Below are 26,520 nucleotides of genomic sequence, written 5' to 3'. Positions count from 1 at the left end.
ATTAAAATAATACATTACAAGGTATGTAACCAATAACCTTTCAGAAATTATTGAATTACAATTCCCAACAACCTTAACCACAAACTATGACAGCTGAGGATGTTTGAAGTGGTTATTCAGCAACTTCTGAAAGGATGCTGTTCTTTATCTATTATGCAACAAGGGAAGGGAGGGAGGAAGGGAGGGAGGGAGGAAAGGAAGGAAGGAAGGAAGGAAGGAAGGAAAGAAAGAAAGAAAGAAGGATTTTATAAACAAATTCAATGTTAAAAGGGTCTTGTTTTTTAAAAAATATGTTTATTATATTTTTAAAAGAAATATGTAAACACACCTTGTTCACCTTTCTCACAGCCAGAAAAGATAGATAAAGCCCTACTTTTAAAAATAAATCTTAAAAAATAGATTGAAAATTCCGCCATCATATTACTTTGGTTGTCTGCCCCCTGCCTGTAAGCCCATGATAGCTAAGTAGGAACTACCCATAAACAGGAGCAGTTTATCTTTAGATAACAAATGCTGGTAATAGGCAGTTGGCACGAGGACTGATTGTTGGGGAACTTCCACAGATCTCCCAACCGTCTCTTTACATGTTTGTTCTAAATTAGATAGTAATTCTGTCGGATCTGGTTGCCCTTCTCTTACTTTCCCATATTATATTAATTGGCATTTCACAAGTTAAGGAAATGAAACTTAAATACCAGACACTGGGGACAAGAAACAGAAGAAGGCTATTGCAATGGTGACCAATTTATGGACTTTCCAGAGACCTGTGATTGGTAACCATTATGAAGAGTGTGCTGGATGGCATAGCCTTTTCTCTGATTTGGGAGAGAAAACTTTCTTTTTGGCACAATGGTGTTTGGACTTCGCTTTGCAAACCAGTTTAACCACTTAGGCTCAGATTAACAGAGTTGGCAGGGACCTTATAAGTCATCTAGTCCAACCCCCCACCCCCCACCCCACTCAAGCAGGAGACTATACACCATTTCTGGCAAATGGCAGTCCAATCTTTTCTTGAAAGTCTTAAGTGATGAAACTCCCACAACTTCTGAAGGCAACTTCTGTTCCATTGGTTGATTGTTCTCACTGTCAGAAGGTTCCTCCTCATTTCTAGGTTGAATCTCTCCGTCAGTTTCCATCCATTATTCCTTGTCTGGCTTTCGGGTGCCTTGGAAAATAGCTTGACCCCCTCCACTCTGTGGAAGCCCCTCAAATATTGGAACACTGCTATCATGTCTCCCCTGCTCCTTCTCTTCACTAGACTAGGCTCATACATCTGAAACACCATGAAGGACATGAAAGACACGGTGACCAAGGAATTCTGGGAGTTGAAGTCCAAACCTCTTAAAGTTATGATATGTCTTTCTTCCAGCATTCACTGTCTGCCAGTGGTGGGATTCAGCCAGTTCGCACCACTTCGGGAGAACCAGTTGTTAACTTTCTGAGTAGTTTGATGAACTGGTTGTTGGAAGAAATCATTAGGGCAGAGAACCGGTTGTTAAATTATTTGAATCCCACCACTGCTGTCTGCCCTTTCCATAATTGGAATTTGGAGGACCTTCTGCCTGAGATGGTGACTTTCTGCAAGCAAGGATTTTCTCCTTTACCAGGAACTACCCTGCATAGTTCTGAGGCTTTTAAGCTTGCCTAGAGACGAGAACTTTGGGCTGAGATCTGCAAAGCCTTCCAGATTTGAAACCAGAGCAAACACTGTTTTCTTAGGATGGCATGGGCCAGTACCGGTACCCACTGACTGCCCACCATCTCTATGTAACCTAGTCAAGGTGGGTTATTATCACTCGCAAGATTATTGCACAGAATAGAATATGGCAGAAAAAAAAGAATGAGATGATCCGATCAATAAAATCTGAGTCAGATGTCTCTAGGATTCGAACTCAGAACTTCATGAATGACAGACACTGTCCATGGAAAGCTTCTGCCCAGTGCAATCCTTGGATTCAGGAAGAAATTGTGGCATTTAGGCAAAAGTCACTCCTGTGCAGGACAAGGGAATACAGGCCCAGCGATGGCCCTTCCTGTTATCTGTAATAGGCTTTGTCTCCTTCAACCGAGTTGGACCTTCTGCTCTGAAGAAGCTTCTTTAGGGGCAGCGTTGATCTCAGTTGGCAGTGAGTTGTCTTTTCCAGGGCTTTGGGTGCTGAACAAACCATTCAGTTTTCTGCGGACAGGGACACTCTTGCTCCGCAAACTGGCTCCCTTGGCGATAAGATGGGCATATCCTTCCTTGTGGGAAAAGGCGTAGCTGGAACGCCTCAGGAACGAATTCCTACTGTTGTGAGATGTCAGCTCCACCGTCGAATGCTTCTTCTGGATCTCCCGGGCTTGAAACATCTAAAAGGAAAGGAAGAAGGAAGGTGGATCGGCATATAACTTTTGTACCAGTCTTCCTGATTCTGCGATCCTCCCTCTGGGATGAACGACAGCTCCCATACGCCCTCAGATCTGGGCATCAAGGAAGTTTCTCACTCCATCAGGACATTTCCAAGTTGGAAAGGGTCTACTTACTAAGTGTTAATACCTCCTGGGAATGCAGTGGCTAAAATAGCACAGTCTCTCTACAACAAGGTTACGAGCAGGCTTTAGGGGGAACCCATAGATTTATCCTAGCAAGTAATTTTTCCAAATTAACCTAGTGATCAAGGATGTCTGCAGGAAGGGGCTCAAAATAAATGAGATAGCAGCCATAACTACGTGGCCAAAGCTCTAAACTTTTGTATATGTGTCACATGCAGGGGTGAAATGCTTCCAGTTCGGACTGGATTGCCCGATCCGGTAGCGATGGCAGCGGGTGGTTCAGAGAACTGGTAGCAAAAATCCCTGCGTCCCCCCCCATGCCCAGCTGAGCCGCGCGATCATCATAGGCTGTTTTTTTACTTTTAAAAGCATTTTTTCTACAACCTCTTCGGCCGAAAAAATGCTTTTAAGAATAAAAAAAAAGCCTCTGACGATCGTGCGGCTCAGCTGGGATCATCAGAGGCTTTTCAAAGCATTTTTTTCTGCAACCCCTTCGGCCAAAGAGGTTGTAGGGGAAAAAATGCCTTTAAAAGCCTCTGGCGATCCCAGCTGACTTGCCTGATCGCCAGAGGCTTTTCAAAGCATTTTTTTCTGCAACCCCTTCGGCCAAAGAGGTTGTAGGAAAAAAAATGCCTATAAAAACCTCTGGCGATCCCAGCGGGCAGCATACAACAATCAAATAAAACAATACATAAAAAGCCTCATTATAAAAAATATAAAACAAGCATGATTAAAAGTAAAACATATCATTAAAAATCGAAACTTATTCTGTCAAGGCCGTGTCTGGCTGTTACCTAAGTTGTTGCTTCCTTCTTGGTACGTTATGTTGCGGTGTTCACTGGTTTTCTCTACTACTAAAATAATGTTTCTCAACTTTGGAAACTCTAAGATGCATGCACTTCTACTCCCAGTATTCCCTAATCAGCATGGCTGGCTGGGGAACTCTGGGAATTGAAGTCCACACATCTTCAAGTTAATACAGTTGAGAAATGCTGCACCAAAGTGAAAAAGCTTCCAACTTTTACCCAATTAGTCAACTTTTGCCCCAAATGCAGACAAAACAAGGCTAGATTTGCAGTGTCTCTAACCCAGGGGTATCAAACTCAAGGCCGTGGGGCTGCCCTGGAAAAAGCAAAGGACTGACCCATGGTGCCTCTGCCACTGAAAAGGGAGCTCGGGTGGGCCCTCCCTCCTGAACTCCGTTTTCTCTGGCAGAGGGTTGCAGGAGGCCATTGCAGCTGAAAACGGAGCTTGGGAGCCCATTTAGCTGGCAGAGCGCTTGGGCCACCACAGGCATCCCGGACATGAGTGGCCACACCTACCCTGGCCATGCCCTCCCGTTCCCCCCGAGGTCAAACACAACCCTGATGCGGCCCTCAATGAAATCAAGTTTGACACCCCTGCTCTAACTGGTTACTGACATTATCTAGCTTCTGAGCTCACATAATACTCCAAATCAGAATCAAACCAGAATAACTTCATCCAGCACACTCATTATTTAAAATGCCTTTTTAGTTAATCTGGTTCATCAAGCCAAAGTCACTCATCTGTCCCTCTCCTTCCATCAGTCCTTGCAACCCAATCAAACTTTCTTTTGATGCTTGCTGCCCTTGGAAAGCTGGACTCACCTCTGACATAGTCGGAGGGCTGATGGTATTGCACACAAAACGGACGACAAGGGAGGGGATGATGTTCACCACAACACACAGCAAGATGACAAGCACAGCAGTTGGGTCAGTCAGAGCGTTCCTGGCGGCCTCTGGAGGAGAAAAGAAGATGCTTTGAGTAGGGCAATTCACACAACTTGATAAACCCTACCCTTGAGTTTGCACAACAGTGTGCTGTGCATACAAATAAAAAGTTAGTCCTTGACTTATGACCGTAATTGAGCCCAAAATTTCCACTGCCAAGCAAGAAAATGCTTATTAGATTTGCCCCCTTTTATGACCTTTCTTGCTACAGTTGTAAAATGAATCATTGCAGTTGGTAAGTTAGTAAAGCAGTTGTTAAGTGAATCTGGCTTCCTCATTGACTTTGCTTGTCAGAAGATCTCAGAAGAGGATCACATGACCCTGGGACATTGCAACCGTCACAAATTCACACCAGTTGTCAAGGGTCTGAATTTTGATCATGTGACCATGGGGATGCTGCAATGGTCATAAGTATGAAAATCAGTCATAGGTCACTTTTTTCAATGCTATTGGGACTTCAAATGGTCACAAAATGAATGGTTGTAAGTTGAGGACTCCTGCATGCTGTTTTAAGGATCAACCTGATGACATAAAGACAGAGAATAGTTTAAACACACTGGACCACAAATGGTCCATCCCTTCTTCTGGCTTCTGGGCTGGATCAACCGATCCCCTCCTTAGGTTGCTCCCACTTCTTTTGAATGATGTTGAATATTATGGTTTTAAGGCAGGAAAAGTTGGGAGAAAGTAAATAAGGGATCCAATTTACCACATTCTCTTTCTTTTAACATCTTGGGCAGGGGTGGGCTTCAAAAACTTTAGCAAGGGGTTCTCTGTCCGGTTGCTGGGTGAGCATGGCCATGGTGGGTGTGGCCCAGGGTGGGTTCTACTTACCTTTACTACCAGTTCGCAACGGGAGTGCGTGTGGGCTTTTGTTTCGCGTGCACGTGCTTCTGCACATACACAGATCACTCATGAGCTCCCACTGGTTTTACTACCGGTTCTATAGAACCGGACCGAACCAGGAGCAACCCACCACTGGTTTGGCCTAGTCGGCCTTCTGCACCACGGTGGGGGAGGGGCGACATTTTTGTCCTCCCCGGGCTCCGGAGGCTTTCCTTGAGCCTCTGGGAGGACGAAAACGGGCTTCCCGAACTTCCAATAGGCCAGTTTTTTGCCCTCTCCAAGCCTGCATCCAAAACGGGCTGCGTGGGGACTCCTGGGAGGGGAGGGCAGGGGTGGGGTGGGCGGGGCCAGCCAGGAGTAGGATTTGGGGGTTCTCCAAACTGTACAGAATCTTAGCTAGAGGTTCTCCTGAACCCATGAACCCCCAGCAGCCCACCCCTGATCTTGGGACCAGATTGTAAATACTGTATGACTCAAGCCCTCTCAGGAGCCAATCAATCTTGCAGCTTAATTTTGCACATGCAAGAGAACCCAAAGAGTTCCATCTGGAGGTAGGAGACGGCATTGGTCGCGCTGGTGGAGGGCACGGGACAGAGGTTATTCCTCTGTTCTGGTCCTATTAGATCTTTCAGCGGCTTTCGATACCATCGACCATGGTATCCTGCTGCGAGGCCTCAAGGGGTTAGGAGTGGGAGGCACTGTTTTGTGGTGGTTCTCCTCTTACCTCTTGGGTCATACACAAGCGGTGTTGACGGGGGGGCAGAGGTCAGCCATGAGGCCCCTCATTTGTGGGGTGCCCCAGGGGTCGGTCCTCTCGCCTCTTCTGTTCAACATTTATATGAAGCTGCTGGGAGAGATCATCCGTGGTTTTGGGGTGAGGTATCATCAGTATGCTGATGATACCCAGCTTTTTATATCCACCCCGAACCAGCCCAGTGATGCCCTCGACGTGATGTCCCAGTGCCTGGAAGCGGTACGGGTCTGGATGGGGAGGAACAGGCTTCAGCTCAATCCTGCCAAGACTGAGTGGCTGTGGATACCGGCATCCCGGTCCGATCGAGAGGTTCCATCTTTGGCTATAGGGGGCGAGGTGTTAGCCCCTGTAGATAGGGCACGCAACTTGGGTGTCCTCCTGGACTCATGGTTGAGCTTAGAAGATCATATAACAGTGACCAGGGGGGCGTTTGCCCAGGTTTGCCTGGTGCGCCAGTTGCCCCCCTATTTGGACCGGGATGCCCTACGCACAATTACTCATGCGCTAGTCACCTCCCATATTGACTACTGCAATGCTCTCTACTTGGGGCTGCCCTTGAGGACCACTCAGAGGCTTCAGCTGGTACAGAATGCGGCCGCGCGGGTTGTGATGGGAGGGTCCCAATACTCTCATGTTACACCTCTCCTGCACGACTTGCATTGGTTGCCGGTTGCCCTCCGGGTGAGATTCAAGGTGCTGGTGATGACCTATAAAGCCCTACATGGCTTAAGCCCAGGATATCTGTTGGACCATTTGCAACCAGCAACAGCTTCCGATCGCCCGGTGCGCTCTCACAGGGAGGGCCTACTCAGGGTGCCGTCAGCTAGACAATGTCGGCTGGTGACCCCCAGAGGTAGAGCTTTCTCTGTGGGCGTACCCACCCTTTGGAATCAACTCCCCCTGGGGCTCCGGTTGGTCCCTGACCTTCACACTTTCCACCGCGAACTGAAAACATGGCTGTTCAAATTGCCCAGCCTGAACTGATGGGGTTTTGATTATTTTTAATGTGTTTTATGGGTTTAATATGTATTTTTAACATGTTTTTATTGGATTGGGATTGTATTTAATTGTTGTGAGCTGCCCTGAGTCCCATGGAGATAGGGCGGCATACAAATCAAATAAATAAATAAACAAACAAACAAACAAACAAACAAACAAACAAACTTACCAAGAAAGGGGAACATTTGGGGACTGGTTCTGTAGGCTCCGAAGTTTTGAGTGAGGTACGTGAAAAGGCAATAAAGGAGGAAGCTGATCAAGATGGCCAGGGAAGAGAAGACGGTCCAGAATTTCATCTCCAGCATAATCTATGCAAGGAGGGAAGGCGGGGGAAAAAGAAAAGACACTGTCAGAATTGTGCTGGGAAAAAAAATGGTTGACTTGGGGGAGAAGAAGGGCAAAACCTAGGCCCATCACCCTCTCTCACCCCAACCCACCTCACACGGTTGTTGTTGGGAAAAAATAGGAGGAGGAAGATGTGTTGGATATGTTCGCCGCCTTGAGTTATTTGTAAAATAAGAAAAGCAGGAAATAAATAAATAAATAAAGAGAGAGAGAGAGAGGAAAAAAAGAAAGAAAGAAAAGAAAGGGAGGGAGAGAGAGAGAGAAAGAAAGAAAGAAAAAAAGAAAGAAAGAAAGAAAGAAGGAAGGAAGGAAGGAAGGAAAGAAAGAAAGAAGCTAACTAGTGGAGGAGAATGGAAAGAGTGGGTACAAAACTTGGGCATATATCTCTCATTTCCACTGCATTCATTTCCTATCAAAAATATACTATACCTAGCATCAGATTGCTTTAAAATAAATGCTAAGGTGTCAGACATGCTTATCCTGTTCCCATAATGCATTTAACTGGGTTAAGGGAGGTGAAGATGGAGTCAATTGAGGTAGTAAACTAATCCTGAGGGGGGGATCAAATAGACCCAGTCAAGAAGAGGGTCAAACTCATTTCATTCAGGTTATGCTTTCAGGGGAACTGTTTATCAGTTCTGAGATCAAGAGAAAGTTTTGGAGAGACTCTGTTAAAAAAAAAAAGATTCTTCATGAATTCTCTGTCTCTATAGCTGTTTTGGTAAATTTTTCCCCCACCCCTTCCCCCCGAAAATGATCAGAAACAGATGGGAGATGAGTAGGATTCTGTCTCTTAGAATCTGTCCACAACAGTAGGGGCATCAAAGTGCATTTTTTCCCTTACAACTAGTCCTCGACTTATAACCACAACTGAGCCACAATTGATATTGTGGCAACCAAAACTGGATGCACTATTACTGCATCCAATTTTGGTCGCCACAATATAAAAAACGATGTTGAGACTCTAGAACGGGGCTCTCCAATCTTGGCAACCTTGAGACTTCTGGACTTCAATTCCCATAATTCTTCAGCCAGCAACTTTTTTTTTTTTACTTTTTTAGCATTTTTTTACTACCGGTTCTCCAGAACCGGTAGTAAAAATGGTTTAAAAAAGTAAAAAAAAAAAAAAGGCTCTGTTGATCACAGCTGTGCCGCACAATCGTCAGAGCCTTTTTTTACCTTTTAAAAGCATTTTTTTACAACCTATTCGCCCGAAGAGGTGGTAAAAAAATGCTTTGAAAAGTAAAAAAAAAAAGGCTCCGAAGATCGCACGCCACAGCTGATCACACACACATACCCCTGCAAGCTGTTCTACTTACCCCATGCCTCCTTTTAAAGTAGGGCGTAAAGTGAAATTTGGATATAAGAGTGAAATGATACGGGGTTGGCTTGGATGATCTCTAAAGGTCCCTCGACCTTGTTATTGTAAGAGACCGTTTCCGAGTTCAAAAAGTCAAACCGCAGAGTTAGCTAACTTTCTCCTTCCATGTCAAAATGCAGAACTAAAAACCACACGGGTCAGCATGAATCAGCTTTTCTGCTCAGCGATAAGGGACCTAGCTAATAGGAATGATTTCACATACTTCCGTGTTTTTGCTGCTTTTGAAGACTATAAGAATGCGTGTCTTAACCAGAACTTTGTTCAGATGTTAGATGGTTATCTTTTCTGTCTGAACCTTTTGGCCAAAATAAAGCTTCTCTTGATTTCGAAGTCCGAGTCCTTTGATTTTCTGCAACACTTTTGGCGTGCACTGCGCGTGCGCACACACACAACCTCACATTTGGTGCATGGTGGGCAGTATGCATGTGCACACGCAGCATGCGTTTGGCATGCAGCGCACATGTGCAGCCAGCGAACCCATAGTAAACCGGTTCAGATTTCACCACTGGACTAGGGGTAACATGATAGCAGAGTTCCAATATCTCAGGGGCTGCCACAAAGAAGAAGGAGTCAAGCTATTCTCTGAAGCTTTCTTAAATTTATATTAAGAAAGCATCCTTATGTGTTGTGCTCATAGCAGAGACAGGATCTTTCTAGAAGGGTTTCTACCCTTTCTCAGCACTTCCTGGAATGACCATGCACAATCCAGAACCAGCTCTTTATTCATTTTATTTTGTGCCAACTCTGGACTATCTCTGGGCAGTATCTTTAGCAGTGGTGGGTTCCTCCCGGTTCGGTCCGGTTCAGCCAAGCCTGTAGCGGTGATGATATGACGTCACCGAACCGGTTCTCCCCCCCGCCCTCCCACCCCCCCCCACGTTATTCTTACCTTTTATTTGGTCCCACCCCCAATCTATTGCTGCCTCCTGAGTCCCAGCTGATGACTAGAGGGAAAAAAACTGTTTAAACTCTTGCCGCGGGGCTTCAAAGGGCCGTCCTACAGCTGATCAGTGTTAAAAGCAAACAAATGAGTCAGGTCGTAAGTGCGAGGACTGGTCGTAAGTGCGAGGACCTTCCAGAAATGACTGACCAGCTAGCCACGCCCACCTAGTCACATGACCTCCAAGCCACACCCACAGAATAAGCCACGCCCATAGAACCGGTAGTAAAAAAATTTAGAACCCACCCCTGATCTTTAGGGATGTTTTGTTCTGTTCCCCAGGCATCTGGCTCCACTGGGAACGCAGATAAACTCTAGCAAACAGGTTTTCATACAGATTGTTTATTAGGGTATCCTCAAACATAGACTTACAATCGTGGTGAGTCATGTTGAGATTCATCCTTATTTCATAATCTGTCCCATTTCCTAGTGTAAAATGACGGTAGTTCTGTCCCCCTGTTTAGAAAGCATGCTTCTCTCTTCTGTGGTAGTTCAAAATGGCCGGGTCTTTGTTCTGCACCCAGGCAGAGAGCCTCTGTGGCCAATCAGACACATGTGGTCACATGTCATGGACTACATTTCCCATAAAGCAATCTATCTCTACATCTCCCACAATCTCTTAAGGAGACAGCTCTTAATTCTTAAAGTAACTAATTCACTATAACTCACTATCTGAAACAGCACAAGGCATTTGCTCCTAAATCTATTCCCAGAGGAATTCATGGAGAAATTCCATCACACTCAACCTCCCCACCACCACACAAAGTTACTCACCTCAGCCATGATTGTCAAGATGGCGGAGGTTCCAACAATCATAGCATAGGACTGATAATCACCCGTGACCCGGATGCCCGATCTGTCCCCCATAGCCCACATGGTGATGTAGAAGTTGGCCAAAGAGACAAAGGATCCATGGATGAACGACACAAAGAATATCTCAAAATTGAAGAAGAGGTCTTTTTGACCTGCCTTGTACAGCTCAGGGAACTGCAGACTTTTCTTGGCATTCACATCCTAATCGGAGAAAGAGTGAAGACAATTCAGGAACAAGGGAAAAGCAGATTAAACATATCTGGAGGGAGTCACATTGGATAAGATTATAGGCAGTCCTCGACTTATGACTACAATTGAGCCCAACATTTCTCTCGCCAAACGAGACAGTTATTAAATGAGTTTTGCCCCATTTTATAACCTTTGTTGCCACAATTGTTAAGTGAAGCACTATAGTTGTTAAATGAATCTGGCTTTCCCATTGCCTTTGCTTGTCAGAAGGTCACAAAAAAGTGATCACATGACCCCGGGACACTGCAACTGTCATAAATGAGTCCATTGCGAAGCATCTGAATTTTGATCATGTGACCCTGGGGATGCTGCAATGGTTGTAAGTGTGAAAAACGTCATAAATCACTTATTTCAATGCCATGTAACTTTGAACCATCTCTAAACAAACTGTTGTAAGTCAAGAATTACCTGTACTGTAAAACAGGGATGCAATCTGATGATTTCCCCCACCCTCCTGCTCCTTTTTATTGGTTCCCAAAACACTCCAGATGTGACCAGCTGAACCTGGATAGCAAACGGGGTTTCTCGTCTTTGCAAAATAAAAAATAAAACAGATGTGTAAAACCATTGATAAGTTTAACCAGTGGTGAAATGTAAAATTTGTTACTACGGGCTGTGTGGGTGTGGCTTGGGGGGGTAATGTGACTGAGTGGGCGTGGGCAACTTTTTTTTTCTTTTAAAAGGATTTTTTCTACAACCTTAAGAGGTTGCAGGGAAAAATGCTTTTAAAAGCCTCTGACGATCCCAGCTGAGCCGCGCAATCATCAGAGGCTTTTTGTTTTTTACTTTTAAAAGCATTTTTTCGGCCGAAGAGGTTGTAGAAAAAATCCTTTTAAAAATAATAAAAAAAAAAGCTTCTGATGATTGCGCGGCTGGGCATGGGGTGGGGGCGCAGGGATTTTTGCTACCGGTTCTCTGAACCACCTGCGCCATCGCTACCGGATCGGGCAATCCGGTCCAAACCGGGAGCATTTCACCCCTGAGTTTAACCCTTAATATTACTTAGCCCCCACAACCTCTCCAACAGTGACAGGAAAAAGGCAGAATTCATCACTGCTCCTCCAATGACATCATCAACAGATTGCTGCACCTTTATATTCAACCACTAAAAATATTGCTCAAAAAAAGGCAATTGTTGGACATAACTTAGCGCCAGTTTGATTTAGCACTTAAGGCACCAGGCTAGAAACCAGGAGTCTGCGAGTTCTAGTCCCGCCTTAGGCATGAAGGCTGGTTGGATGACTTTGGCCCAGTCATTCTCTCTCACCCCAAACTACCTCACAGGGTGATTGTGATGGGGGAAAATAAGAGGAGGAAGGAATATTATATATGTTTGCTGTCTTGAATTATTTATAAAAGTAATAAAGAGGAGATAATAAACAAATATTTCCCATCTTTGCCTTAGTAAAAGACCATGGGACAAAGTCCTATCACAAAAGGGATACTGCTGCCCCCTGCTGGTGATGTCAGGTACAGAAGGCAGAAATCTGATCTCCAGATTTCCAAGATGGATGCTGTAACCCACAGCTCTACAGCCAAACTCATTCCCTGAGAGACTGAAAGAGAATTCATGTCACAATTTTCCCCATTTTGGGGTGGAAAATGTATGAAAACTATATTGGAAGACCTACAAGAGACTTGCCATAGTTTTAAAAACAAAAAACCTACCCGAGAAAGAACAAAGGGGAAAAAAATAGCCCTATGTAATTTGGGATTTCCTCAAAATGTTAAGCAATGCCTGTAGCCATTAGGCCATTATCTACTTCTTCTCAACTTTCACTGTTTGAATAACAGCATCTATACTTATAGTATCATTCCACTTCACTGAAAGGCAAATAGTGTTTAATAAAAATATGGTTATACCTTCTATTTCTACAAAATATACCAATGTGGTTTTTGCTATCTTTTATTAATTTCTTCCCTAGAAGTATGACAACTTAAGCTATGGGAGTAAAAACTAATTTCATTTTTTTTTTAATTGACCTAGAACAGGGTTCTGCAACCTTAAACACACAAAGAGCCATTTGGACCCGTTTCCCACAGAAAAGAAAACACCAGGAGCCACAAAACCCTTCCCGTGCCTGACTATTTCTTGAGAAGCCACAAAACTAGCATATGTAGTTGAATTAAACGTTCTGTTTTCTTTTGGAACTTTTCTTTTCTTGGATTTATCCATGGTTGGCCTACCAGGGGTTGAAAAGCTCAATAAATCACATGCCAGTGGGTGTTGCACATTGGCTCTTGTGACGCATATTTTGAGTGACAGGGAGCCGCAGCAGAGGGGTGAAAGAGCCATATGCGGCTCTAGAGCCACAGGTTGCTGACCCCTGACCTAGAATTTAACTCAATATGACTATGAGTTTTGGATCATAATCTTATTAATGAGCTTCATAACATGTCCCAAGTTTGGGTTTTTCTTAACATAAAGCTTTAACACTTTAGTTCTTCTTTTTCCTTTTTCTTCTGATTTGCTAAATTTGTTACTTTTTTCAGGCCACACAGATCTCACTGTAGCTTATGAATCAAATCATGCTGGTTATAGATAACAATTACTGCACAATAATCTGATTCTCAAGTTTACACAGCAAACCAGGGGTGAAATCCTCCGAGGTTTGCCACCGATTTGCTGTGCACACATGCCCACTGCGCGCCAAATGTGCACTGCACACATGCATGCACAGTGCACACCAAATGTGCAGTGCATGCTTGCATGCACAGTGTGCGGCAAACGTGCACTTTGTGTGCAGGCGCACCGCAGGCGCTACCGCGCAGTGCAGAAAAACGAGGCTTAAGAAGGTAAGTAGAACAGCGAGGGGGGTGGGAACAGCTATGCTGCATGATTTAGATTCACTAGAAAGCAGGATTTCCTGCTTTCTAGCGAATATAAATCACACGGTACAGCTGATCGTCGGAAATACCGGTTCACATGAACCGGTAGCATTTTTTGACTACCGGTTCGCCCGAAGAGGTGCGAACTGGTAGCATTTCACCCCTGGAGCAAACCTCTTGGGCTGGTTGTACAGTATCTACAGATACTGTAGGGAGGGAGTGTGCAACCTTGGCTACTTTAAGATTAGAAGGTTCGTTCTTTGAACTTGTTGGTTGGTTTCCGAACGTTTTGTTGCTAGGCTAGGTAACATCTTCAGCGGAGTTTATGGGATGTCAGTGTCGGTGTTGTTCTGTGTATAAGGGCTTCAGGTGTGGGTGTGTCTCAGGTGAGGGTCTTGTGATGGATCAGCTGTGAATCATTAGTGAGTGTTGTGATGGGTCTTGTAGTAGGTCTTGTGTTTAAGATTTAAGCTTTAAGACTTTAAAGTTTAAAGATTCTGGGGGTTGAAGTCCACTTTAATATTTGTGGACTTTCAACTCTCAGAATTTCCCAGACAGCCATGCTTGTTAGAGAATTCTGGGAGTTGAAGTCTACAACTCTTAAAGTTGCCAAGGTTGGACACCACTACTGTAGAGAGTGGTTAAAAATAGTTCACTGGGTAACAGGCAGGGGTGGGTTCTAAATTTTTTTACTACCGGTTCTGTGGGCATGGCTTATTTTGTGGGCGTGGCTCGGTGGGGGGTAATGTGACTAAGTGGGTGTGGCCAACTTTTTTTTTTTTTACTTTTGAAAGCATTTTTTCAGCCGAAGAAGTTGTAGAAAAAATGCTTTTAAAAGTAAAAAAAAAAAAAGCCTCTGATGAGGTGGGCGGGGTAAGCGAGTGGCAACCAGGCCGGGGACCGGTTCGGGGGTGTGGCCAGCCAATGTTATTACTGGTTCTCTGAACTACTACAAATTTTTACTACCGGTTCTTGCGAACCGGTGCGAACCAGGAGCAACCCACCACTGGTAACAGGAGACTTGTACATGGATGACAATCTCAACATTTAACCACTGCATCACACTGCCTCTTTTCTACAAATCTCACTTATTTGTACTTATTCTCCAAATGGCTTAATAGGTGGCAAGCATCTAGCTAACCCTGCCTGGTTTTGAAAATAGAGAACAAATTCTGAATTCATTCAAATTAAGAAGGGAGATCACCGTACAATCCCACAGGTTGCACTGAACAATGAAAAAAACATCTTGGGAGAAAATAAAGGGTTTTTTTATAGGTAGTCCTTGCTGGGGAAAACTGGGAGTTGGTATACACCTCTTAAAATTGCTAAGGTGGAGAAAAAACTGGCTTAGAGAAACCAAACTTGCTTGTCATTTTTCAAAGCACACGCTGCCATTTTATTTTTCACTTGTCTTCTGCATGGTTCTCCTGCAAAATTTGCTCTAGTTATCCTCATCGGAGACCTCAGAAACACTGGACTATTTAAGGTTCTAGCTAAGTGGAATATTTCTTGGTTGTCTTTAAATCAGGGATGCACTTCTCTCTCTCTCTCTCTCTCTTTTGCATTAAGGAGGTAAAGGATATTTACGAACATAGCAGTGGCCATTGATTTAACTTACAATTAAAATGATGCAGGGTAAAACATTGCACAATGCAAAGTTACTTACCTGTTCAAACAAGCCCAAACACAGGACTGGGAACGATGTGTAGACCACATTATAAAGGGCGAGGAACCAGCCCTCCAGCAGAGGCTGAATGGAAAGAGAAAAAAGAAAAAAGAAAGAGAAGATTAGAGTGACACCTTGAAATCCATGACCAGGAGGACTATCGTTTTCTTTCTCAGCACATTCTATGTGAACACATTATCCAGAATCAGAATAGAAAACATGGAGTTAGACAATTTGGACAGAAAAACAAGGAAACTTATGACAATGAATCATGCCTTGCACCCTAAAAGTGATGTTGACCGATTATATTTACCAAGAGCAGAGGGTGGTCGAGGACTCCTACAAGTAAAGCAGACTGTGGAAGAAGAAAAACGCAGCTTGAATGATTACATCCAGAAAAGTGAAGAACCAATGATTAAGGAAGTAAATAAAGGAGGCCTTTTAAAGACAACTAAAACAAAAGTGGAATATAAGAAAGAAATAATTGAGCAGCGAGCTGAAAATTGGAAAAGCAAAGCTCTGCATGGCCAATACTTGAAAAGTATTGAAGGCAAAGCTGACCAGAAACTAACTTGGAACTGGTTAAGATCAGGAGTACTGAAAAAAGAAACAGAAAGCTTTATTTTGGCAGCTCAAGAACAAGCCCTAGCCACAAACTGCATGAAGGCAAAAATTCAACATGTTACCACCAACAGCAAATGCCACCTTTGTAATGAGAAAGATGAGACAGTCGACCACCTGATCAGTGGGTGCAGCAAAATTTCACAAACTGACTACCTACAATGCCATGATCGCGTTGCTAAGATCATTCACTGGAAATTATGCCAGAAGTTTGGATGTGAGTACAGCAAAAACCACTGGGAACATCAGGTTGAGAAAGTTTTAGAGAATGAGAAACTCAAGATCTTGTGGGACTTTAGGATTCAGACTGACAGGCACTTGGTCCATAACACACCTGACATAACAATAGTTGAAAAGAAAAAAGTATGGTTCATTGACATTGCAATACCTGGTGATGCACGGATTGAAGATAAGCAGCAAGAAAAAAATCACAAAGTACCGGGACTTGCAAATTGAAATTGAGCGACTGTGGAAAAAGAAATTGTGTGCTGTCCCGATTGTAATTGGAGCCCTTGGAACAATACCCAAAGGGCTACCCCGCTATTTAGAAATTCTAAATTTACCGGACTTTTTGACGCTACAAAAAACCATCTTACTCGGAACAGCTTATATCCTCCGATGATACCTTAACAGTTCCTAGGACCTTGGTTAGGACTCGAGCTGCTGAGCTGTTAACCAGCCTCAAAGGCTGTGAATCTCACTAAAGATTAACTAATAATAATAATAATAATAATAATAATAATAATAATAATAATAATAATAATAATAATAATAATAATGTGTTACATTAATCATACTTATATAATTGTGGTGTTATTATCTAATCTTTACAGCTAGCTATTAATTTTAGTATATTATATATAAATATGTATAATAATATTCCCCCTTGATCTTATTTCTGCCTCTATTCTAACTCTCAATAAAGCCAATCTTATATTAAACAGCATTCCCTTTCTAACCATCATCTCTTGCTCGCTTTAGTATTTCAAGTCTTATTTGTTTTTTGACTTGCCTCCCAAACTCCTCCTTTGGGTCTTTGTCTCTGTCTACATTTTTCCTATTTAACCCAAATATTTCTTCCATCTCTACTATCTTTTGCTGCCGTACCTCCGGAGGATCTGCCCAAGCTCCTATCTTCTCTTCAAAATATATATCTTTTTATCCAATCCCATTTTTTGATCTCTTAATATATATTGTCCCTTATTTGATTCATAAGTCTTTATTGTCTTCTCCTTCTCCTCTTCTTGTTTTATTTGTTGATTTATCTGTTCTATCTTTTCCTCTGGTCTTTCTATTATCTCCTCTATTTCCCGTGTTTTATGCTCTTTATTCATTGTCTCTTGTTGGTGGCAGAGTGGCAGGGCAGAGAGGGGATGGTTTTGAACACGCCCCCATTGCTTATGCAAATGGATTGTCGTGTGCTTGCCCACTCACCCATCACTTGTTTGGATCAGTTCCCAACTGGCCGCGGACCATTACCGGGCCACTGACTGGGAGTTGGGAACCCCTGCGATATATGATACAGCCAGTGGTGGGATTCAAATAATTTAATAACCGATTCACCCAGGGTCAGGTTGGCTGTTGTGGGAGGCGTGGCCCATCCCTGTATTCCAGCTCCACCGCACATGCGGGATGAGCCTCCCATGACAGCCAACCTGACCCTAGGCTAACAGGTTGTTAAATTACCCCCCCCCCCCATCAAAGTGGATCCGGGACGCTGCGCTGCAATGGAGAAACGGGCAATGGAGTGGCCGGCACGAGGGAAGGAGGAGGAGCAAGGAGAAGAAAGACGGAAAGCGGCCTTCTCCTTCCCTGGTGCCAGCCACTCTGTTGCCTGTTTCTCCATTGCAGTGCAGCACCCAGGATCCACTTTGATAGTGGGGGTGGGTGGGTAATTTAACAACCGGTTCGTATGAACCGGTGGGAACCAGTTGAATCCCACCATTGGATACAGGCAAAGATATAAATGTGAAAAAGAAATCTAAGGACCTTGATTTCAAGAAATGTCTCTTCCAGCCGGAATGGATCTGCATCCTGAGACAAATTTCTGGGTGTCTCTAGTTTTCGTGAACTTGAGAGGCAGCTTTTCAAGTGTTGTGTTTATCGAACACTGGTAAGGTCGCATATTAAGACCTACCTAGTGGCGATAAAGACGGCAAAGTTTAACTACTTTTCCGCCTCTATTGCGTCATCAGGGAATCATCCGGCCGCCCTGTTCAGGGTAACCCGCTCCCTGCTCCATCCGGGAGCGCGGGAGGATCCCTTGGAAGGCAGGGCGGAGGATTTCGGACAATACCTGTATGACAAAATCGCTCAGATCCGGGGGGATTTGGACTCTGACTGGGTAGATCAGGGCAGGGTGACGAGGAATAGTCTTGAGAATGTTACCTGGGAGGAGTTTGATGCTGTGACTCCGGATGATGTGGACAGGATTTTGGGGAGACTTAGTGCGGCCACATGTTTACTGGACCCGTGTCCCTCCTGGTTGGTACTGGCCTCCCGGGAGGTTACACGAGGCTGGCTCCAGGGTGTTATCAACGCTTCGTTGAGTGAGGGTCACTTCCCCGCCGCTTTGAAAGAAGCGGTGGTGAGGCCTCTCCTCAAGAAGCCGTCCCTGGATCCGGCAATATTGGCCAACTATCGTCCTGTCTCCAACCTTCGCTTCCTGGCGAAGGTTGTTGAGAGTGTGGTCGCGCGACAGTTTCCACAATTCTTGGAGGAAACATCCTATCTAGATCCGTTCCAGTCGGGTTTCAGGCCTGGACACAGCACGGAAACGGCATTGGTCGCGTTGGTTGATGATCTCTGGAGGGCTCGGGACAGGGGTTGTTCCTCTGTTCTGGTCCTGTTAGACCTCTCAGCGGCTTTTGATACCATCGACCATGGTATCATGCTGCACCGGCTGGAAGAGTTGGGGTTGGGGGGCACCGTATTACGGTGGTTCTCCTCCTTTCTCTCCGACCGGTCGCAGTTCGTGTTGGCAGGTAGGCAGAGGTCGACCTCAAGGCCTCTTATATGTGGAGTGCCTCAGGGGTCGGTCCTCTCGCCCCTCCTGTTCAACATTTATGTGAAGCCGCTGGGCGAGATCATCCGTGGCTTTGGGGTGAGATACCACCAGTACGCTGATGACACCCAGCTGTACATCTCCACCCCAGGCCACCCCAACGATGCCCTTGAAGTGATGTCCCAGTGCCTGGAGGCTGTGCGGATCTGGATGGGGAGGAACAGGCTCAGGCTCAACCCTTCCAAGACTGAGTGGCTGTGGCTCCCGGCATCCCGATATAGTCAGTTGACTCCATCACTGACTATTGGGGGCGAGTCGTTGGCCCCCACAGAGAGGGCTCGCAATCTGGGAGTCCTCCTGGATAGGCAGCTGTCCTTGGAGGAACATCTGACGGCTGTAACCAGGGGGACCTTTTGTCAGGTTCGCCTGATCCGCCAGTTGCGGCCCTTTCTTGATCGGGATTCCCTGTGCACAGTCACTCATGCCCTCGTCACCTCTCGCCTTGACTACTGCAACGCTCTCTACATGGGGCTCCCCTTGAGGAGCACCCGGAGGCTCCAACTGGTCCAGAATGCAGCAGCGCGGGTAGTGACGGGAGCAGCCTGGCGCTCCCATGTAACACCGCTCCTGCGCGAGCTGCACTGGCTCCCAGTGGTCTTCCGGGTGCGCTTCAAGGTGTTGGTTATCACCTTTAAAGCGCTCCATGGCATAGGGCCTAGCTATCTTCGAGACCGCCTGCTGCCACCGACAATCTCCCATCGACCCGTGCGCTCCCACAGAGAGGGCCTCCTCGGGGTGCCATCAGCCAAACAGTGCAGGCTGGTGACCCCCAGGGGGAGGGCCTTCTCTGTGGGGGCACCTACCCTCTGGAATCAATTGCCTCCAGAGATAAGGAGAATCCAAGACCTCGGTGCCTTCCGCCGTGCCCTTAAAACCTTCCTTTTCCAGCAAGCCGGGCTGGCCTAATTTTTTTAAGTGTTTTTAAGTGTTTTGTTTATTGTTTTTAATTAATGGGGCCAAATTTATATATGTATATTTTAACTGTATTTTAATATTTGTACTTGATGTTTTTACTTGGCTGTTCACCGCCCTGAGTCCTCAGGGAGAAGGGCGGTATACAAATTCAAAATAAAATAAAAAAAAATAAAAAATCTTGTGGAACAGTCTCCCTCTGGAAATTGTGCTTGAAGGTGCTAAAATATGAATTATCTTGGAGGGCTTAAATGAAGGAGTGGATATCATACATCACCAGTAGATGTTTTCTTTTTAAGAGATCTTGTTGATTCTCTTTAATGAAACGGGGGCTGTTTTCACTGGATTATTAATGCATGCTTATCAACCGCAAAGAGTCTGTTAGATTGTGTGGAGGTATCGGTGGAAGGAAGGAGAATGTGAAAAACATATTTGTGCATAGCATTCACACAAATTCCTAAAGCCGAATGGCTTTTCTGGGAAGGTAATATGCCAGGGAGCATCAATTATTCCTGAGAAAGCCTACAGTCTTTGTGAATAAGCACTACTAGTCCATCTACAAATTACAGGATAAACAGACAGTTTTTCATGGCCAACTAATCAAGGCAAGGGCTTTGTCTCTGCAGGTATGTGCGAGCTCCAATAATAATCCTGCTACTAGTGAAGATGTAGCTATGTTTGCATCTGCATAACCTGAAAAAAAATCCTGCCAGGAGCCCTGCCAAGCCTTCTGCAAACTACAGTTGCCTCCGGGCATCAAGGAGGAAGCTGTGTTTATGCTGGCACTCTTTGCAATGTGTCTTTAAAGGCTTTGCACAGCCTTGCTTTCCAATGCAGCTGATCCCTCAGTGCAATATTTATTTATTTTTATTATTTATTTATTTTGTCAGATTTATATGCCGCCCTTCTCCCGTAGGACTCGGGGCGGCTCACAACAATAAAACAACCCGACAATAGATAAAAATTAAATAATATTAAAACCAATTAATATCCCCAAATCCCCAAATTAAAATCCACGGCAGATCAGGGAAGTTGCTGAAAGAGCCATGTCTTTAGGTTGGCGCAGAAGGTGTGGAGGTCAGGGGCCGTCCGGAGCCCGGTGGGCAACCCATTCCAGAGGGTCGGTGAGACCACAGAGAATGCCCTCATCCTGGGGACCGCCAGCCGACACTGTCTGGCCGAGGGGACCCGGAGGAGGGCAGCCCTATGTGAGCGCACTGGGCGGTGGGAGGCCGGTAGGAGGTGATCCTGCAAATATCCCGGGCCCATACCATGAAGGGCTTTATAGATGAGTACCAGAACCTTGAAGCGGATCTGGAGGACCACCGGCAACCAGTGCAGCTCACGCAATAGTGGTGTTATATGGGAGTAGCAGGACGCACCTGTAACTACTCGCGCGGCTGCATTCTGGACCAGTTGGAGCCTCCGGGTGCACCCCAAGGGCAGTCCCATGTAGAGGGCATTGCAGTAATCCAGCCGAGAGATAATGAGAGCATCAGTGACCGTACGGAGGGCATCCCTGTCTAGAAAAGGGCGTAACCGGCGCACCAGGCGAACCTGTGCAAATGCCCCCCTTGTCACGGCCGTTAGATGGTCCACTAAAGACAGCCGTGAATCAAGGAGGACGCCAAGATTACAAACCCTTTCCGAGGGAGCAAGACACTCCCCTCCCATCAACAATGAGTTCACAAGAAATTTATGCCGAGAACTTTATCGTGTTATCAGGATCAGATGGATTATACCCCAAAGTTCTGAAGGAACTGGTAGATGTGATCTCAGAACCATTGAACCACATCTTTCAAAGATCCTGGAACACCGGAAAACTATCAGGTGACTGGAAAAGAGCTGATGTAGTTCCCATCTTCAAAAAAAGGGGGAAAAATGGGTCTAGGAAACTACAGACCTATCAGCCTGTCATCAATACCTGGGAAGATTCTGGAAACAATAACTAAGCAATGAATCTCCGGACACGTAAAGACAAACAAAGTCATAAATGGAAGCCAACATGGGTTTGTCAAGAACAGATCATGCCAGAGAAATCTTACTTCATTCTTTGACAATGTGACAAAATTAGTAGCCAAGAGAAATGCTATGAACATGTCTGGCACAAGCAAACAACCAGATCCACTCGTGAAAGGTTCAATTCAATAACTTTATTGTGTTCTACCTATATTACAAGAATCTCCCCAGACTTCTTTCCCCTTGGAAACAAACTGATAAGGTTTCGTTTAACTTAAGGGGGTGGGGGTGTCAGGTTTATGCTTCTTGTGGCCGCACAAGGATTCAAGACAGCGGTGAAATCCCCCTGGTTCTATCTGGCTCGCTGAACCGGTAGCACTGACAGCAGGAGGCCTCCCCCACATGCTGGGACGTCATTACATCCCATTTTTTAGCCATCTGCACATGTGCAGAAGATTCTGTGCATGCGCTGAAGAGGTGCGCATGCGCTTTGTGTGTGTGTGCTCCCTTGCGGGAGCGCACCCAATCCGGTAGTGGATTTCACTGCTGATTCAAGACTACCTCCCTACTTGACTCCTCCTCCATGTCTGCCTGGGAGCTTCCCAACATCATACGAGCTCAGAAATGAAAGGCAGACTGAAAAGATTAGACTCAGGGGTTTAGGGTGGGTAGGGGAATTAATACTCACCTGTGCTGTGAATCCTGTATAGAAAGCAAACCAGATGTTCACCATCATGCCAGCAAATGTCTTGAAGAAGAAGTAGCGCAGAAATTTGCAGATCCGGAGGTAGGACCACTTGCCATGGACGAAGAGGAGCCTCTGAAGATAGCGGAACTGAGCCAACGCATAATCACTGCACTGTACTGCTTGCATGCCTTCTTGCCCGCTGATTCCAATCCCTATGTCCGCAGCTGGAGAGAACACAAGGGAGGGTTAATATTAGACCACATTCCAATTCTGACTTCAGCAATTATTTAACAGAATAACAGAGTTGGAAGGTACCTTGGAGGTCATCTAGTCCAACTTCCTGCTCAGGCAGGAAATCCTATACCATTTCAAACAAATGGTTATCCAATGTCTTTAAAACCACCAGTGTTGTAGCATTCACAATTTCTGGAGGCAAGTTGTTCCACTGATTAATTGTTTTAACTATCAGGAAATTTCTCCTTGGTTCTAGGTTGCTTCTCTCCTTGATTAGTTTCCATCCATTGCTTCTTGTCCTGTCCTCAGGTGCTTTGAAGAATAGATTGACTTCTTCTTCTTTGTGGCAACCCCTAAGATATTGTAACACTGCTATCATGTCACCCCTGGTCCTTCTTTTCGTTAAACAAGACATACCCAATTTCAATAACCGTTCTTTATATGCTTTAGCATCCAGTCCCTTAATCATCTTTGTTGCTCTTCTCTGTACTCTTTCTAGAGTTTCAACATCTTTTTTAATTGTGGCGACCAAAACTAGATGCAATATTCCAAGTATTCCAATTTGTGGCTTTATGAAAATCTCAGAAGTTTCCGATTGAGATGCAGAAGGGGAAGGATCCTTGCAGGGAATTCAAGTCTTGTTCACGAATCACCCCAGCTTTAGTTCCCAGATAGAGGCCCAAAGGAGTGGAAAACCACCACCTGAACCAGGTAGATAACTCTGTGGTGGTGAAATTGAAGGCAACTTTGGCCAACACTTAACCATTCTCACCAAGAGGACTGTCTGGACTTCTTGTAAGGGGTAGTTCTCCCTTGTTTGATGCTTGGAAATTGACAAAAAAAGGTACAATCCAGTGGTGAAATTCAATTTTTTTTACTACCGGTTCTGTCGGTGTGGCTTGGTGGTTGTGGTATGGCTTGGTGGGCATGGCAGGGGAAGGATACTGCAAAATCCCCATTCCCTACCCACACTGGCACCAGCCAGAGGTGGTATTTGCCGGTTCTCCAAACTGCTCAAAATTTCCGCTACCAGTTCTCCAGAACCTGTCAGTAACTGCTGGATTTCACTCATGGTCCAATCAAATTCAAATTGAAGATGTTACAACTTCTAAACCTAACCTACAGGCCAGGGTTTTCTTTAGTCTTCCATCCAAATACTAACTAAAAATTTTGTGTTGCTTTTCAGGATTGGTCCTGAGGACTTCAAAAGAAAAGCAGGAGGTATAGAAAAATAAAAAAGGATGTTGGAAAAAGGGAGAAAGAGGGACCTTCTGTGCAGCGGTGGGTTGCTACCGATTCTCCCCAGATCTTGCGAACCGGTAGTGGAAATTTTGAGTAGTTCGGAGAACCAGTAAATACCACCTCTGCCTGGCCCTGCCCCCAATCTATTCGCTGCCTCCCGAGTCCCAGCTGATCGGCTAGAAGGAAAAAAACTGTTTAAACACTTGCCGCAGCGCTTCAAAGGGCCACCCTACAGCTGATCAGCGGTAAAAGGCAGTGTGATGGTAGACCGGTGCACTCCAAAAACAAATGGGTAGACCGGTATGGTTCTGCAAGCAGTTAAAAGCCTGATAGACCAGTACCTCTGCTAAATCCTAAAGAATTGTCACATGACCATCAAACCATGCCCACAAAATAAGCCACACCCACAGAACCGATAGTAAAAAAATTTAGAACCCACCCCTGCTTCCGTGGTCTCACATTCTTTTGCTTTGGCCCACTTATTATATGACTTCTGAAATATAAACACTTCAGGTGAGGTGGCCTTTAATAAGGGGAAAATGCACATCCCTGGCATAGAGCCATGGTGGCGCAGTAGTTAGAATGCAGTATTGCAGGCTAACTCTGCCCACAGCTGGGAGTTCGATCCTGACCGGCTCAAGGTTGACTCAGCCTCCCATCCTTCTGAGGTCAATAAAATGAGGACCCAGATTGTTGGGGGCAATAGGCTGACTCTGTAAACTGTCCAGATGCAAAGGACTATAAGTCTAACAGTGGTGGCATTCAGCTGGTTCAGGCCAGTTCGGGCAAAACCGGGAGTTAAATTGCTGTCTGGCCCTGCCCCTCCCCACCCTGCCCCTTCCAGGAGTCCCCACGCGCCCCATTTTGGCTCCCAGGTAAGTGCAAGGAGGCCTACTAGGCCCAAAATAGGGTGCGGGGGGTGCAATGTGGGCCCTCTGCGGCCTGGTTTTGCTCCCAGGAGGCTGCAGGGAGGTCTACTAGACCCAAAATGGGGTGGGGAGGGTGGCGCATCCCCACTACAGCCCATTTTTTTTCTCCCAGGGGGGTGCAGGAGGCTGAGTGCTGCCTGTCACACCCCTGGCCACGCCCACCATGGCCACGCCCACCCATCCGGTCATTAGGGCAGAGAACCGGTTGTTAAATTATTTGAATCCCACCACTGAAGTCTAAGTGTTTATAGCTATTGCTAGTGCTATAGACAGTATTGACATATCAGAAGATTTGTCAGTTGATAGTGAGATAGGTAGCATATAAATGTAATAAATAAGTAAGCAAGCAAGGCAAACTATGAGAGAGTAATGACCAAGTTGCAATTGAAAGGCCTCGTGGAACATGACATGGGCGTGCATAAGTGCACCAGCATGCCTACCGTCCCTGTCCTAATATTCCTTTTTACTTACTCTTTTCATGTATTAAAATTATGTTTATACTTTTACCTGTTATCTTATATATGCTTGACAAATAAAATAAAATAAATAAGTAAATGATGAAATCTAATGGGTTGATCATGGCATCCATTGGGAAGGTCTGTATCAAAATGGGAGGAATGATCAGGTGATTGAAGCTTCTGCCCCTTTTCATGTCCATCACACTCATCGCCTGGACACAAAAGGGGTGAGGCTTCAATTGCTTGGTCTTGCCCACCTTTCTGGTTAATTTTTTTTTTTTTACCCCTTAATGGTGGATGTAGCTGCCACATTATCTGGGTTTCTAAAAGAATTGGGCAGAATTCATCCATCTTAGATGCTTTTCTAAAGAAAAATGGCTCCCAAGTTGCCAAAAGGTCATAGTTACAAAAAGGCCCCTAAAATGTCGTAAGTCTGAGGTGGCCTCAACCAGGGTTGGGATTCAAAACCCATCGCTACCAGTTCGCTCGTGGGGGGGGTGCTTGCTTGCACTCGCGTGTGATACTTCTGCACATGCGCAGAAGCATCCGGGTGGGTGGACGGAGCCTCCCATCGCCGCCGCTACCAGTTTGCCCGAACCGGGGTGAACCAGTAGCAACCCACCACTGGCCTCAACCCTAAACCTCCAAACTCTCTAGCACACTTTCTTTTCTCTCCCACCTGTAAGACCAATCTAGCTCTTTCTCCACAGGAACGGAGGTCCCTGTGTGTATAAAAGTTAAACTTACGTTTCCATGGTGACAGCTCTGCTGTGGCCTGCGTGAGCCACAAACCCTCTGTTAGATTTACCCAGGCAAATCTAATCAACTGCAAATTTAAATCCACCGTCTCCACCGCGGCACCAACCAAATGTTTTGGACTACAATTGCTGGCAGCCACAACCCATGGCTGGTCCTGTTAAAAAGTACAGATAGTCCTCGACTTATGACCACAACTGAGCCCAAAATTTCTGTCGTTAAGTGAGAAATTGATTAAGTGAGTTTTGCCCCATTTTACGACCTTTCTTGCCACAGATGTTGAGTGATTCGCTGCAGTTGATAAGTGAGTAACCTGGTTGTTACGTGAATCTGGATTCCCCCACTTGATTTTGCTGGTCAGAAGGTCACAAAAGGGGATCACATGACCTTGGGATACAGCAGCCATCATAAATATGAACCAGTTGCCAAATATCCGAATTTCAATCACACGAAAGGTCGAACTGTGAAAAATGGTCATAAGTCACTTTTTCCAGTGCCGTTGTAGTTTTGAACGGTCGCTGTTGTAAGTCGAGGACTAACTGTACTATCTCC

At 45.3% G+C, this 26,520-nt stretch overlaps 1 protein-coding gene across 1 annotated transcript in view; it reads right to left on the bottom strand.

Moving 5' to 3' along the window:
• Positions 1-1,156: 1,156 nt before the first annotated feature.
• ATP8B3 (ATPase phospholipid transporting 8B3) overlaps positions 1,157-26,520 on the bottom strand; it is a 66,856-nt gene continuing 41,492 nt past the window's right edge. Inside the window, exons 22-27 of the mRNA XM_070931789.1 lie at positions 22,350-22,573; positions 15,106-15,189; positions 10,323-10,562; positions 7,052-7,190; positions 4,161-4,291; positions 1,157-2,349 (exon numbers count right to left, since the gene is read on the bottom strand). Coding sequence (XP_070787890.1) covers positions 2,062-2,349; positions 4,161-4,291; positions 7,052-7,190; positions 10,323-10,562; positions 15,106-15,189; positions 22,350-22,573 — 1,106 coding nt within the window. The 3' untranslated portion in view covers positions 1,157-2,061. The remainder of the gene's footprint in view (positions 2,350-4,160; positions 4,292-7,051; positions 7,191-10,322; positions 10,563-15,105; positions 15,190-22,349; positions 22,574-26,520) is intronic.

The sequence above is a fragment of the Pituophis catenifer genome, unplaced genomic scaffold (assembly GCF_029215685.1).
Source record: "Pituophis catenifer annectens isolate HBS135680 unplaced genomic scaffold, rPitCat1.0.hap2 SCAF_1, whole genome shotgun sequence".
Classification (NCBI taxonomy): domain Eukaryota; kingdom Metazoa; phylum Chordata; class Lepidosauria; order Squamata; family Colubridae; genus Pituophis; species Pituophis catenifer.
Note: the sequence above shows the minus strand (reverse complement) of the source record. Positions and strands in the feature narration are given on the sequence as shown.